At 31.6% G+C, this 14,928-nt stretch overlaps 1 protein-coding gene across 3 annotated transcripts in view; it reads left to right on the top strand.

The window, feature by feature from the left end:
• BLTP3B (bridge-like lipid transfer protein family member 3B) overlaps window positions 1-14,928 on the top strand; it is a 93,433-nt gene that overhangs the window by 38,767 nt on the left and 39,738 nt on the right. For all 3 annotated transcript variants that reach the window (XM_010989995.3, XM_031462967.2, XM_064491624.1), the window contains 7 exons: window positions 571-733; window positions 1,958-1,996; window positions 3,107-3,198; window positions 6,659-6,848; window positions 7,393-7,533; window positions 8,834-9,004; window positions 13,403-13,583. In XM_010989995.3, coding sequence (XP_010988297.1) covers window positions 571-733; window positions 1,958-1,996; window positions 3,107-3,198; window positions 6,659-6,848; window positions 7,393-7,533; window positions 8,834-9,004; window positions 13,403-13,583 — 977 coding nt within the window. The remainder of the gene's footprint in view (window positions 1-570; window positions 734-1,957; window positions 1,997-3,106; window positions 3,199-6,658; window positions 6,849-7,392; window positions 7,534-8,833; window positions 9,005-13,402; window positions 13,584-14,928) is intronic.

The following is a 14,928-nucleotide window of genomic DNA, read 5'->3' as shown; positions in this document are numbered from 1 at the left end:
TTTATTCCTGGAATGATCTGGGTCAGTTTCTAAAGCTGAGAATCGCTGGATGATCCTAAATGGAGTACTGATGTCCTTTAATCATCAATCTTGACATGATGAATGACTGGTGGCACCTTTTGCTGCTACCACTTCTGAAGGGTCCCCTCATTCTTTTACCTTCCTTGTAGATTGATTAATAAAATAAGAATATCGACTTCTGTGATATAGTCTGTGGTAAAGTGAACAAAATGTGGTAGGGGATGGCTCAAAGCATTGCATAGTACTTGAAAAATAGTAGATACTATTACAGTATTTATAAATTTGAAAGGCGCTAACAGCTAAAGCTTGGGTGTATATGGTAATATGGTATTTAAAAGCATGCCAAAAATACTGTAGACTTTCTGTAACAGAGCAAAGCAATAATAACAAAACCACATTGGAAAAACATGGATTAAAGTAGAGCTTATCATGTGGTTTTGTGTTTCTTAGTGATGCTTTTATACTTTTAGTGCTCTGTATATTTGTAAGAATAACTCAGGGGTACAGTAACTAACACTAAAATAAATGTCAATGTTTATTCTCTTTCAGATTTACCAAGAATTTGTCTCCTGACAAGATAAATCTAAGTACCCTTAAAGGAGAAGGTGAACTAAAGAATTTAGAGTTGGATGAAGAGGTGCTCCAGAATATGTTGGATTTGCCAACATGGCTTGCTATCAACAAGGTTTTTTGTAATAAAGCATCTATTAGGGTGAGACTTTGATATGGAAGACATTTCTGCTTTGTTTTATTTATTCAAACCTATCTTTTAAAATAAATATTTAATCTTAGATAATTCTGAAGAGAAGCATTATTAACATAATTTATAATAAAAATACCTTTGTCTAAATATTTGCATAAATGTATGCATTATAGAAGTCATATTCTAATATGTTAATTTATAAGACTTTAAGTTTTATTTAAAATTTAATGTTAACATTTAAATAAAATTATTGATAGTTTATTAATAAAATAATTGGTTATATTTGGCATATATTTAAAGATTTTTTAAGGGTTTGTTGTCAAACGGGACAATTTAAATTTCAAATGAAGAGATACGACTGATAAGTTATCTTATTCTGACCATTATACTTTATTTGAAATTTTGTTCTTTTCCTCATTTGTTTCTTATTTTGAGGATTTAAAATTTTTCTTTTATTATTATTTCTACTTATTAAAACTTAGGCTTTCTTATCTTTAACTCCAATCATATGTCATATCACTTCTTTCTCTTAAAGATTAGGCTTAGTTTGAGAGTACTCAGTAGAAATACTGCATGCTAATTTGTTTCATAAAATTAAAATTGAGCTCTAAAGAAAAGATTGTGGAAAGGTTCCCATATCTTTTGATGGTCACCTTAAATTTTATTCTATCCTTCATAAACCCGAATATCTACAGAAGCATGACATTTTTAGTGCAGGGTATGTTTGAACATTACTTACTGATATTGCTTGGCATTTAACATTAATGGTCTCACTTTTGTATTTGTTTTAAATATCTGTGAAGAGATTGGTTGAAATTCTAGAATTTAAAAAACTGTTCAGTGAACAAAACATTGATTATGCTTTGCTGGGAATTCTTAAATTATAAAAGTAAAGTGTGTTTTAAGAACTGGGGAAAAAAGATATTAAGAGAACCTGAAATTTTTATTTAAAAAGATGACCAAGAGATGCCCGGCTAGCTCAGTTGGTAGAGCATGAGACTCTTAAAAAGATGACCAAGAAAGTAAAGGTAGTAGTATTTTCTTGTGTAAAATAATTACATCTGATTTCAAGAGTATGAATAAATTGCTTAGTTTATTATTTTGCAATTTAAGAAAAAAGTCATCTGATATAATTTGGTATGTCTATCACTGTATTAAGAGAGCATCTGTGTTGATTACTGTTTTACATTTTTTTTGATTCATTTTAAAGAAAAAACATTTTTTCTTTTGTAGATTCCATGGACAAAACTGAAAACACATCCCATCTGTTTGGTAAGTTCTGCATTGCATCAGAAGTAAAGATTTATATATGTATATAATCTAACTACTTTGTTAATATTAATCTTTTGTTTCATATAAACATAATCTTCGGACTTCCCACTAGTTAGTTTCCACTTTCATTTTATTTTGATGGTACTTAGGTCTCTCAGTCCTTAAATGAAAAGTTTGAATTTTAAAATGGAAGGGTCTCTAAAGTTTTTCAGGTCTAGAATATTATGTTCTAAGTTGGTATATTTTGTTGCATTAATTTAACTCCTAATTGACATACTGTAAGATTCTTCTTTTAATAAAATTGATCCAGACTTTTTGTTTTCTGGTTTTATGGATCTAATAAATTAAATAATATGTTCTTTAATACAGTTTTGTTTTTAAGGAAAATTAAAGAAAGATTCATTCATTCCACAAATATTTATTGAACACCTCTCCTCTGCCCTGAGGGAATTTGTATTTTTATAAGAAGACTGACAATGAACAAGTACGCAAACACAAGAAGACAGTTTCCGATAATAAGTGCTGTATTAAAATGGAGAATGAAGAATAACTGGAGTTATGTTAGAGATGACTACTAAGGACATTTGATTTTTCTTCAAGAAAAAACTTAGCCTAAGAAAGTTTTTCATTATGAGAATATTTATTTTTTCACATTTCTTTTGTATTTCATATTTTTCATAGTTACGTGCTTTATATCTCAGGTTTTAGATTAGGATAATCTTTTAGAGGTGGTTGGTTTAGTCCTGTTTATTAATAAATAATCTAATTTATCAATTAATGTACATTCTGGGATTAGCGATTATACTTTTATCAAACCTGATGATCTTATCAGTATATATCTCTTATAGTTTTTCTCTCCCATATTCCTGTAATGAGCATCGTTTTTCCACCAGCTAATAAGTGCCTTGAGAAAGGACTAAGCACTTTCTTTTTGTTTTTGTTTTTGTTTTTTCTATTTCTCCTTTTAGACCTTTATGGATACATTTAAAATGACTCAATTTACTTACTGTTAACTTTGCTACTAAAGAAATGAAAGAGAAAGTAGTTTTAAATATCTTGATAATATACATAAAATTTCTATTTATTATATTTTTCATGTATTTTTATTAGTCCCTGGATAAAGTAATAATGGAAATGAGTACATGTGAAGAACCACGAAACCCTAATGGCCCATCACCAATTGCAACTGCTTCAGGACAAAGGTAAGCTATTTCTATTAATCTGTACAACTGGCCAAGGGAATTTGTTTCTTTTGTAAGCTCTGTTATCAAGTAGTAATGGGACATAAAATAAAATCCCTTCACTTGAGTCTCTGTTTCAGTTCTTCTCCCATCAAACATTTTGCAGTTTTAGTAAATACATTGCAAAGCCGCAGAATTGATATTTAGCCTTTTTATTCATCTTGCTTCCCTTGTGTTAAATAATGATGATTAATCGAAGACAGAGCAGTAGCAGAAACTGGAAGCAGAAGAGCTTCGGCATTCTATAAATCAGTCTCTTACTTGGTCTCTGAATACTTTCTCTTCATAACATTTATCCTGTGCATCAATGAAAGTATTATGACCCTTAAGAGTTAAGTTTGTGCCTTAAAAAATTATAGATCTTTGGATTACACATGCTGAATTTTGATAGATAAAAATCAGATGCTAGTAAAGTAGAAGCACGGGGGCCATTTCACAAAGCCGCTTTGGAAGTTAGAATAGTTATTAAAAAATAGATCTTTTAAAAATTGCCTATTTATTTTTGCATTCAGTAAATTTGGGCCTTGTGTTACATATCATTTCCTCAAAGCAGGTTTTCTGCCCTACTTTTGGATTGTACAGCTATTCACGTAAAAAGTTCACCTAGACTTTAATGTGATTAATTCCTCCTCAGATTGTACAACATGGCAGCCCTGAACATTTATAGTATTCTAGGTGCTGTATAAAACCCGTGATAAATTCTTCTTGAGGACGAACATACACATACAGAAACGCACATACACACTCTGTTTCCCTCTCTCACCCTTTCTCTTTCTCCCCCTCTTTTGTTTGTTTCTCTGTTAAGAGGAGAGCTTTTTCACCAGAGTTGAACCACCTTTACCTTAGTACATTCTGTGAGAATACCTTCAGCCTGATCAGTGACTTTTCACATGGGAATCTAATGGTGATCCATCTACTGCTCAGAGTTGACTGAAGGCCAGATTTATCAGCTATACAGTTTATCCAGCAATTTGAGATTTTGAAGTTCAAATTATGATTTCAGGCTAGAGTAGATTGGAGCAATTGGTCTTTAAATTGTCTAGAGTCTGAAACTTGGAGGAAAAACAGAAATGTTTTTAAGGGCAAAAGGTCAGGAAAATTGGTATAAATGAATGACATTTTAATTATGTGTGACAGAAATGAGGTATTTTGTCATTGTGTGCTAAGTGTAGTTGATAGTGTTCTTCCTAAGTCGTGTTTTTATAGTATCAACAACAAGCTTTATAATTTTGGCTTTGTAATCATATGATGATAATCCTTATATTTTGATGTATGGCAATATGGTTAATCTTTTTCTGTATTTTCCTGACTTGCCTGATTGTTGCATTCATTTTAAGATGCTTATCAAATCTATAGAGTTTTTTAGGCTCCTTTTGAAATTATAATTCTAGAGGTCTACAATGGTTATCAAAAATATGAATATATATTTTTAACAATTCTTTACACTTATGCAATTTAGGGAAACACTGATCTATTTGATTTTGTTTCTAGCCAAGGATTAAAATAGAAGCAGATTAACAATTAACAACCTGGCCCTTTCTTCTGTGTAGGACCTGTAGGCTAACATTGCTCCCACAGATTGATGGTCTTGTAAACTTTGTAAGTTCAGAAATTTGATTTTATCTCTTCACTTGGAGGAGATAAATACCTATGTGAAGACTGACCAAACTCAGAAGAGACTTATTTGTAAACTGAAATTTCAACTTTTTAATTTATAATGGATGACATATAATGGATGACAGAAATATATAGACTTTAGTTATTGATTCAAGCTTCACCCTTCTGATTGTAAATCCTCCAGTACAATTGTAACACTCTTTAATGTGCATAGATTAGAGTAGATGGGGTTGGATATTCCAAAGTATGTTCCCACATTATTATATAAATATTCTTCCAACTCTAGGAATTTTTCTGTTTAATTGACCCAACATTTGTCCCTAGAATCAAAGCAACTCCTCCCTAGGATGCTAATGAGTTCTTCCTCTTCGGTTCTCAATTTTCTAAACACAATGTAGACAACCACCTTTTTTTAATAGCAAAATTACGTCAGGCAAGCCAAAGATTATATAAATTACTATACCTGTATCATTGCATTTAAGGACCACAGCAACCTTTTGAAATAGGTATTGTTTTCATTTTACACATGAGGAAACTAAGCCTTAAACTTCCAATAGTATTAATAATAACATACTGTTATTTATAATATAATAAATAGTAGTTACTTTTTTTCAGTATCATGAGTCAAAAGTTGGGCTGTTTGAGTCATATGCATTATTTCGTGCAGTCCACATGTAACCTAGATAGTATTACCTGATTTAAAAGATAAGTCATCTAAATCTTAGAAAAGATAAATTATATTATTTATTCAATAAGATAGTGAATCAGGAAGTATAGCAGCAGGTATAGAGGAGAGATGTGCATGATCAATAAAGATGATGGGCTTACTTTTATACATGTTGGCTTTGAAATATGTGAGTCAGCCAGGTGGAGCTCTCTGGTGGACACTTGGATTTTACTGTCTGAAGTTCTAGCAAGAAATCTGGTTAAAGACAGATTTAGGAATAATGGTCACATTGATGATAATTGAAGTAAGGTACCAATTTAGCACAATTTTACTGCCCCCTGCCAAAATATATAGATAAGATAGTCTGTATTCCAGTCATACTGCACTACTTATTATTCTTGAAACATGTCCTCTACTTTCTTACTTCTCTGTATCTTTGCTCATGCTTTTCCCAATTTTAAGGTTTCCTTTACTTCTCATTTTTCCGTGTAGAAACTTCATCTTTCTTTCCTGGATATATTTCTCCCTAGTTATAAGCAATTTCTTCCTCTACCAAGTACACAGATGATTCCTTTTTTAGAGTACTTAATTACAGACTGCCTCATGTTTAAGTTACTAGGATATGTTTTTTTCCCTCCCTAAGTAACTTGCAAGCCCTGTAATGCCACAACTCTACTTGGATTTTCCTTATGTCCTAGCATCGTTCACATTCTAGATGCTCAATAGATATTTGTTGAATTGCATTAGGGAATGTGAACTTTTTCTGATCTCATTCCTAAATTGTGAGATTATATTCCAGTTGGACTCGTCAGCCTTCTTTGTGTCAAGAATTTAGCCCTAATTTAGCACTAGTGCTTTTTGAGAGTAGGCAGCTTTGGATGGTGATTATAATTATGTAATTGAGAGTAACTTCCAATTTCGAAAACCTTTTATCATTTTGAGAAGAGCATTTTTATAACTTACATCTAACCTGAGTAGATTATTGTTTTAAGAAAAACTTTTTAAACAAAAATGAATAATATTATGGCAGTTTGTGTACTTTGTATGAGAATTTTAGCAGAAAACTTTTTCATTCTTAATTTTTTTTTTTTTTTTTGGCTTTAGTGCATTATATTTTGTTTTGCTTTGTGTTCCCAGTGAATATGGCTTTGCTGAAAAAGTAGTTGAGGGAATTACTGTTTCTGTAAATTCCATTGTCATCCGCATTGGAGCAAAAGCCTTCAATGCATCCTTTGAACTTTCCCAGCTACGGATCTATAGCGTAAATGCAAACTGGGAACATGGAGATTTAAGATTTACTCGTATTCAAGACCCACAGAGAGGAGAGGTAAATTTTTTTTCTTTCTTTGTTTAGAAAAATGTTTTAGCTGCTGATTAACATAAAAGGATATTTAAAGTTACTTTTTATGGTTACTTATATTCACATAATACTAGATTTACATTTGCCCTTTATACTTTCTCTGTATTACTTTTAATCATTTAATTATAAAATATGCATATTTTAATGTTTTTACTGTAATAAATCTTTCAACTTACAGAGTTAATGAGTCCTATTTTAACTTCTCAGCTACTCAGAATTAAATTTCAAATTTACAAAACTAAAATATGTTTTTTAAAATTCTTCTTGGTTACATGATTCAGATGTTCTTTATACTTTGTATTAAAATTAAATTACTTAGAATAAAAGTGTTAACAGCTTTACAGATGATGAATGTAATCATGAAGATGTGTTACTGAATTTGGAAGTGTATAATTCAAAAAAAAGCATAGTGGATATATCTAGAATTTATTTAACTTTATTTTTACAAATCTACATTTTTCTCATTCTATTTTGCATGAGTAAGTGAAGCTAATCTCTGTGTTCTCTTTAGGTTTTGACATTTAAGGAAATAAATTGGCAGATGATTCGAATAGAGGCAGATGCTACCCAAAGCTCACATCTTGAAATTATGTGTGCTCCTGTTCGATTAATAACCAACCAGTCAAAAATCAGAGTTACACTTAAAAGAAGAGTAAGTCAACAGGGTTGCCTTTTTGATTCAGGTGATAACTATTGGAATTAATGGGAAATTTTAAATTTATTTTTTAGATGAAATATTGCCACATTAAAACAGCGCAAAGTAAAAGGAAATATGGTGGCCCAAGCGCTATTTGAAGAAATCTAGTGTAATGATAATACTTTTCAGGTTTCTCAATTTAATGTTTAGATTTTTATTTTTGATAAATTTGAATAGATTTCTCAGTTGCCAAATATTTTTGAACATTAACTGTTTTGTAATTTTATTTCTTCTATTGAATGTTGCTCAGGAGTGGGTAAACGGTAAAGCCTTTATTATTAGTAACCAAAACTACTAGCTTCAGAAGACTGTTCAGATATGACTGGTAATATAGATAAAACTAGGGGAGATAGTTACTTAAGGATGTCAGAATTTGAGAGTCCACTGTGAATTGTGATGAAATTTAATGAGGGAAAGTAATGACTTTTTAAAAACATGGCTGAATTAAAATCTCAACAGTGTGTTTTGTAGTGATAGACACAAGTCACTATACTAAATTGAATTGAAAAGAATTTTTCAGAGTATGATAATACAAATATTCTGAAATGTGAAATATGGTTAAAATAGCATTTTAGTTTTTAATTAATTTTAATGCCCCCCCCCCTTTCTACTGGGATTATAGTTGACCCTTGGACAGCATGAATTTGAACTGCATGGGTCTACTTACATGCAAATATTTTTCAGTAGTAAATACTATAGTACTACATGGTCCAAGGTTGGTTGAATCCACAGATGCAGTGGAACTTCTGATATGGAGGACCAACCATAAGTTATATGCATTAATCCCTGCATTGTTCAAGGGTCAACTGTGGTTGAGTTAACGTAGGTAATTATATGATTTATTAACTATAAATGAAAAATTAAATTATGTAAGTATGTGTTACCTGTATGACTTGTACCTAAGGTACAGGCATCTGTCAGTCTTTTTTTTTTTTTTACCACTGTATCTCCAATACTAAGAGATATTCCTTCCATATTATGGGAACTCAGTACATATTTGGTGAATGAAGGAAGAATCCATATTTAAGCCACTGAAATTTTAAACTTTTTTTTAGCCTAGGATGAGGAAATATATTTCATGTCTGTTGCAAATCAGTTCCAGTAATACAGAAAAATAACAGAAGTTGACATAACATTGTAAACTGACTATACTTCAATTAAAAAGAAAGCTAAAATAAATAAACTTTTAAAAAATACAAGTGTATTGTAAGTTTTATATCTTGGCTTAATTTTATGAATCATTTTGTCCTGACAGTTAAAGGACTGCAACGTCATTGCAACAAAGTTAGTTCTCATATTGGATGACTTACTATGGGTTTTAACGGATTCCCAGTTAAAGGCTATGGTACAATACGCAAAATCTCTTAGTGAAGCAATAGAAAAATCAACAGAACAAAGGAAGAGTATGGCTCCTGAACCTACACAGGTATGCTATTAAGTTACTAGCAAAAACACTTCATTTTTCATGTAAATGCTTTAAAATCAGAATGATTAATTGTTTTCTTTATGTGATATAGATTGTAGTACTTTTGAGTCCGAGAATCTTCTTATACTCTTGTATGTAAAATTATATGGTATCTATATGAAAACGTATGTGAAATATATTTGTATCTATATAGTACTTATTTTGTTTGGAGTTCTGTCCTTGGCACTAGATTAATGATAACATAAAAGTATTTTGATGTTATAAATACTTCTTTCAGAAAGTTAAAGAAGTACAATTTTAAAATTACTAAAGTAAATGGGAAAGGAAAAAAACGTGGGTAATTATAGTCAAGTGAGGGAATGTGAGGGTTAGTATTAAAATAAAAAACTGAAGCCCTAGGGTATTGCTGAAGTTGAATACAAAACTGTTAGGATTGTCTGATGGCTGGGACAGAAATGGGGAAAGCTATTTAATGATCTTTCTTAAAATCAGAAGCATTACTAGGTTTTTCTGAAAAGAAAAATATTTTCTAATATTTCCTAGTACTAAATTCTGAGAATTTAATATAAAGATTTTTGCAGAAGATTTTGTAGATTTGGGATTTTGAAAATTCCAGTGTATAGTGTCTTTTGGTAATTTTATAAGAAATACGATTGACCTTTTTATATCCACCTAATAAAAACTTAAAGGATATTGTGAAATCGTATTTCTATGAATTATTTCATTGAAAACAGAGTAATATATCTTAGATATATAGCTTGTTGGTGGTCTGCCTGGTACATGGGAATTTAGGCTTTCTTGTGACTATGTCAGTTGGCTGGCTGGCTGGCTGGCTGGCTGGCTGGCTTGCTTGCTTGCTTGCTTGCTTGCTTTGCCATAAGGTGCAGGGCTAGACACTGCAGATATAAAAATAAATATTGTCTGACCCTGCCCTCTAGGATCTCAATATTATGGGGAATCAAATATAAAACAAATTGCAGTTCAACATAAATGTTAGAGTGAAGAATTAAAGATGGCGTGAGGGGGTTGTATAGAAGCACAGAGAAGTCTTAATCAAGTGCTTGCAGAGTTTGGAAAGGTTTTACAAAGAGGATAATGAAGTTAAGTCTTAAAACTAAGAAGTTCACAGGTGAGGGAAAGGGTATTTCAGATGTGGAAATAGAATCTGCAAAAGTGATGGTGTTAAAGAGCATGATGTTTTCTGATAAAGATAAGGTTTTTTTCTTTTCTTTTCTCTCTCTTTTTTTTAAACTAGAGCACTGTTTTCTCGAGAATAGGTACTCATGCCTTGTAAATATGTGACAGTTTTCCAAGTTTTAAGGAAACTGAGTTTCACATTTTCCATTTTGATGGATACTCTTTTAAACTTGGTCTATCTGAGAATATTCTTGTGTTAAGATGTCAGACTGGTTCTCCTTTTCCATAATTACTTTTATCCTACTTTACAAATGAAAGGCATTCTTCTTACTCATCTTCACTCTTACTATGATGTATTTATCCTGGAGGGTGGCCAGGTGGTGGTGGGGGGCCCAAAACCTCTGGGAAATGAGACAGGCAATATGATATATTGCTATCCATGTTGGAAGTGAATGACTAATGACAAACTAACCAATTAAGTAGTTTCCATTTTGTTGCCTTTAACACATTTGAAGAAGGATTTAATAAATGTCAGCTGCAAGACTATTAAAAATAAAAAATTTTTTATAATAGATAAGTTTGTGAATCCTGGCATCTAACTGGAAGGAGTTCAAAGAATCATGTCACTTTGCTAAAATGAAATTCATTTCAATCCAGTTTACCTTTTATGTGAACAAAGTTTCCCAAAGCTTTTAGCAGTAAAAACAAACTGAATTGATTGTGAACCCTCTATCATTCTACCAATAATTAATATTTATCCAGTGAAATGTCTTCATAATTCTCTGAGAGAACCTAATTTTAAAAGTTTGATGAACAGAATACTGGACTGTAGCATAGAATAGAATTTTCCTGGGCAGGTAGCCTGTGTTTAGGCAGAAGTATGTGGTGACTAGACATGATGGGCATTATGTGTTAACTTTTTCCTATAGGCAGGAGGAGGTCAAATGGAAGTTTTTAAGTAGGAAAGGAAAGCCAGGCATCACATGGTGGTATTATAGAGGACGGACTGAAGAATAGGAAGGTTGCCAGTCTAGCGGAGGGGTGGACCTCTCTGGTAATGGTTTGAAAGAAGGAAAAATAAGCCAAATTGGGGAGAGATATCTAAGTCTTTTATCAGTTGAGGATAAAGGAGAGAAAAGTTGAGAACTTTTCAAATAATTGTTAATTCCGTTAGCCAATAAAGTAAATGCAGAAGGATTTTAAAGGATGATTAAAGGAGGTAAGGCTAAGAAAAGGTAATGATGAGTTCCATTTTGGAGTGGAAAAGAATTGAAGTAGTACAGGAGGTAATATTTTACAATATTACCACCATAGACGTAAACACTAGTCTGTTAAGGCTTGCAATGAGGATTTATGTAGCTTAGGATGTCATTAACAGAGATGGTAATTGAAATTAAAGACCAATACACAAAGTGTTAATGTTATTGTAGCTCTTATTTATATAATATGTGGATATCTTTATACAAAATAGAATATAGATCAGAAACTAGATAAAGATACAGATTAGGAAATTAGAAACAAGGACAGAATTCTATAATCCTACCACCAAAGCAAAACCAGCATTAGCACTTTGAGGTATTTCCTTACAGATTTTTTTACCTAAGCATCTGCATTTTTTCCTAGGTTTAGTAAGGATATAGTAAGTGCCTGTATATAGTTTTCTTCCGTGTCATTAGTATTTGTAATTAGTATTTTTTTGTCATTCCATAATATTTCATAGTAGTTATACTTAACTGTTCACATTACCATAGAGTTTCTTTCTTGGGTTGTAGTTGTCTTATCACTACATTAGGTATCATACAGAATGTCCTGATTATTTTGGGGTATAAAGAAGAGTGCATTAGAGAGACAAGTAGTTGATAGTGTTCTTTGCTCAGCTTTACAACTTAGCAGCTTTACAAACTTGAATATTAAGTTGTTAAGATTATTCATGAGGCAAAAGAGCTTATAGTATCCCACTTTTCCCCCTACAAATAGCATCCAAAAACCTGAATCTCCCTCAGTATGAAGAAAAGTGTTTGTAGGAAGGTTAATTCTTATGTTTTTATTTGTATCAGTACTTATCTTGATGAAAGAGAGAAAACATGCTTAAAGAAATGCAGAGTGTTTTCCTTCAAAAGAGTACCATCACAGACATAAGTAATAGTTTGTTAAGGCATTTGAAGTAGATGGGGGGAAAAACCCTAAGAAAGAAAAAGTGATTTTTCTGATAGAAATCCGTTTAATTATTACTTAGTAAAAAAAGCTTTACTTGAGCCTCTAGAATTTAAGGCTTCACAACCATATTTCATCTTTGCATTTCTTTAAATTCTATGGGCCCCATTAATTTTCACTGAGAGATTCTCATTTACTGAGTACTCTTTGAAATTCTTTTACATATGATCTTAGTTCTTAATAGATACTTGTAAATTGTATACAAGCTGTATATATGTGTGTGTATATATATATGTCTTTTAATTTTTCGTAAGTAATTATACTTTTATTAGTGAATTGTTCTTAATTAGAAAGTTTTAAAAATACTTTTAATGAAAAATCTAGTCTTCATTCTGTTAATTGTTACCAAAGTTTCATGTATAGTTCTATGGTTAACATATACAGATCATCTCACGGTATACTTACGTATGCAAAATTATTTTAGGCTACTGGAAGTTCACAAATGTCTTTATACTTCAGCAGTATTCTGTGTTTTTTTCTCTTTAGGGAGAAAAGAATATGAACTCATAATCTATAATAAATCTCTTCTGCTGTCTGGCTTCAAATATCCAAGTTCAGAGGACATACCACACCTCTTATGAAAAGCTCAAGAGCACTTGTACTAAATAATATCACAAGTGCTTTTACAAAGCAGGGATTTATTTCTACAGGATGTATTAATAGTCTATATAGCTGATGTATATGGGGCTCACATTTGTTTTCTTTTTTAATATATAGAACTAATAATATTTAAATAAGCTGCCTTTAAGAGTTATTAAACATATTTTCTAAAACAAGAAGGGCTATAAATATGAAAATATAGCTATGCAAATACTTTCTAAAACATATTGAGTTTTTATTCATGTTCTTTGTAGTTCTCCAGTTTTTAGATTTTAGTTTTATTCCTATATAATTCAGAAAATGTTTTAGGGAAACTGAGTTACTGATACAAAAGAAAATGTTTTAGCTTATTTTTCATGACTCTTTTACTAAAAATATTTAGATTTTCTTGAGTGGGGAATGTCAGATATTTAACTTGCAGTGATAAGGCGGTTTTGAATCTTTTAGAGCTCTACTGTAGCCCCATCTACCCAGCAAGTGAAGACACCACAGACTTCAAATGCTCCTGATCTAAACGATGCAATTGTGAAACTATTCAATGACTTTGATGTTAAAGAAACCTCCCATCATTTAGTGATTTCTCATCTAGATCTACACATATGTGATGATATTCATGCTAAAGAAAAAGGTAATAAAAGCTGCTATTTCAAACTATTTTTAGTTTTTCTAGAATTTACTACACATCTAAATTGTTTATCATATGTAATATGTAGTCTGTACTGTAACAGGTCATAGTTTTATCATTCACTGAGGTGCATTGATGAAAGGTATAATTTTAAGCATTATATATTGGTATAAAATTTTATTTTGCTTTAATAGTTAGTACCTCAATGTAATTTATAGTTAGCTAACAATGCCAATGCCAACAGTAATGTTAGGTTGGTTTTTTTTTTTTTAAAGACTGACATCCTTAGAGGATGATGAAGAATTAGACTTGCCTTTGAATTAACTTTTTCATAATTTTGAAATGGTTAATAAATTTTAGTCTATACTCAATTCATAAATACTTGCATATGTGTTTTCAGCATGGTGGTTTATCTATGTTTTTCTAACCCCATATGCATGTAAACACAACTATGTGACCATTCAGCATTCCTTGTGTCTCCTCTAAATCCTCCCTAAATTTGGTCAGGAAGCTAAATTCTAGTTAGGAAGTTTTTTCTGTCCTTTCAGCTTTTGCTTCTCTTTTTCCTTATTTAGTAGACACAGGTAATGGGATAAGCAGGGAGCTGCTCTTGGTCACTTTGAAAATCTGTAGTTCCATGGTCTAGGTGCTGGGCATTTATGTTTCTTATCCAGAGAGTGTCCCTGGCCCCGTAAGTGTTGGAAGGGTTCAGCAGGTAGTCTAACCTCTAAGACCGTGATTCTCAAACTTTGATAAGCATGAGAATCAAGCTGAGTATCTTTTTAAAATGGAGATATCCTCCCTGTGGTCCTTGGACCTGAATCCAGAATCTGTATCTGTGAAAACTGTTGCTATGGATTTTTAAAACTGTTAGAGTGAATATTGAGACCAACCCCTGAAACTTAGCAATAGAAGTTATCTTGTCTTCATCAGATAAGGCAGCCAGGTATCAACTACCAGCTAAAGGGTGGAGCAGAAAAAGTGAGGAAGTTTGGAGTTTGAAGAGTGATCTGTTGTCTTTTGTTTGTCTAGGTTTATGTCATTTGGCTTACAGTTGGCATCTTCTGCTTTAGTGAATTGAAAGGAAAATCCAAAAAAGTTAAAACAAACCAAAAAAATGAGGAGTCAGGTTTAGGTAATAAGCAAAAGCACAGAGGAAAGTGTTTTCTAAGCTCTTTTGCCTTCCTCATTCATTATATTGCTTCATAGAATAAGCTAAATGATGTTATTTAAGGAGAAAACCCCTCCACCAAAATATCTTCCTCATAGTACAGATCTGTAATCAACTCTCTGCTATTCTGAAATCCAGAAGGGTCTGAAATGCTTTTTGGTAAGTTTGTGAAGAATT

This window comes from Camelus dromedarius, chromosome 11 (genome assembly GCF_036321535.1).
Source record: "Camelus dromedarius isolate mCamDro1 chromosome 11, mCamDro1.pat, whole genome shotgun sequence".
In the NCBI taxonomy this organism is placed as follows: domain Eukaryota; kingdom Metazoa; phylum Chordata; class Mammalia; order Artiodactyla; family Camelidae; genus Camelus; species Camelus dromedarius.
The sequence above is the reverse complement of the archived record's forward strand: the minus strand, read 5'-3'. Positions and strand labels throughout refer to the sequence as shown.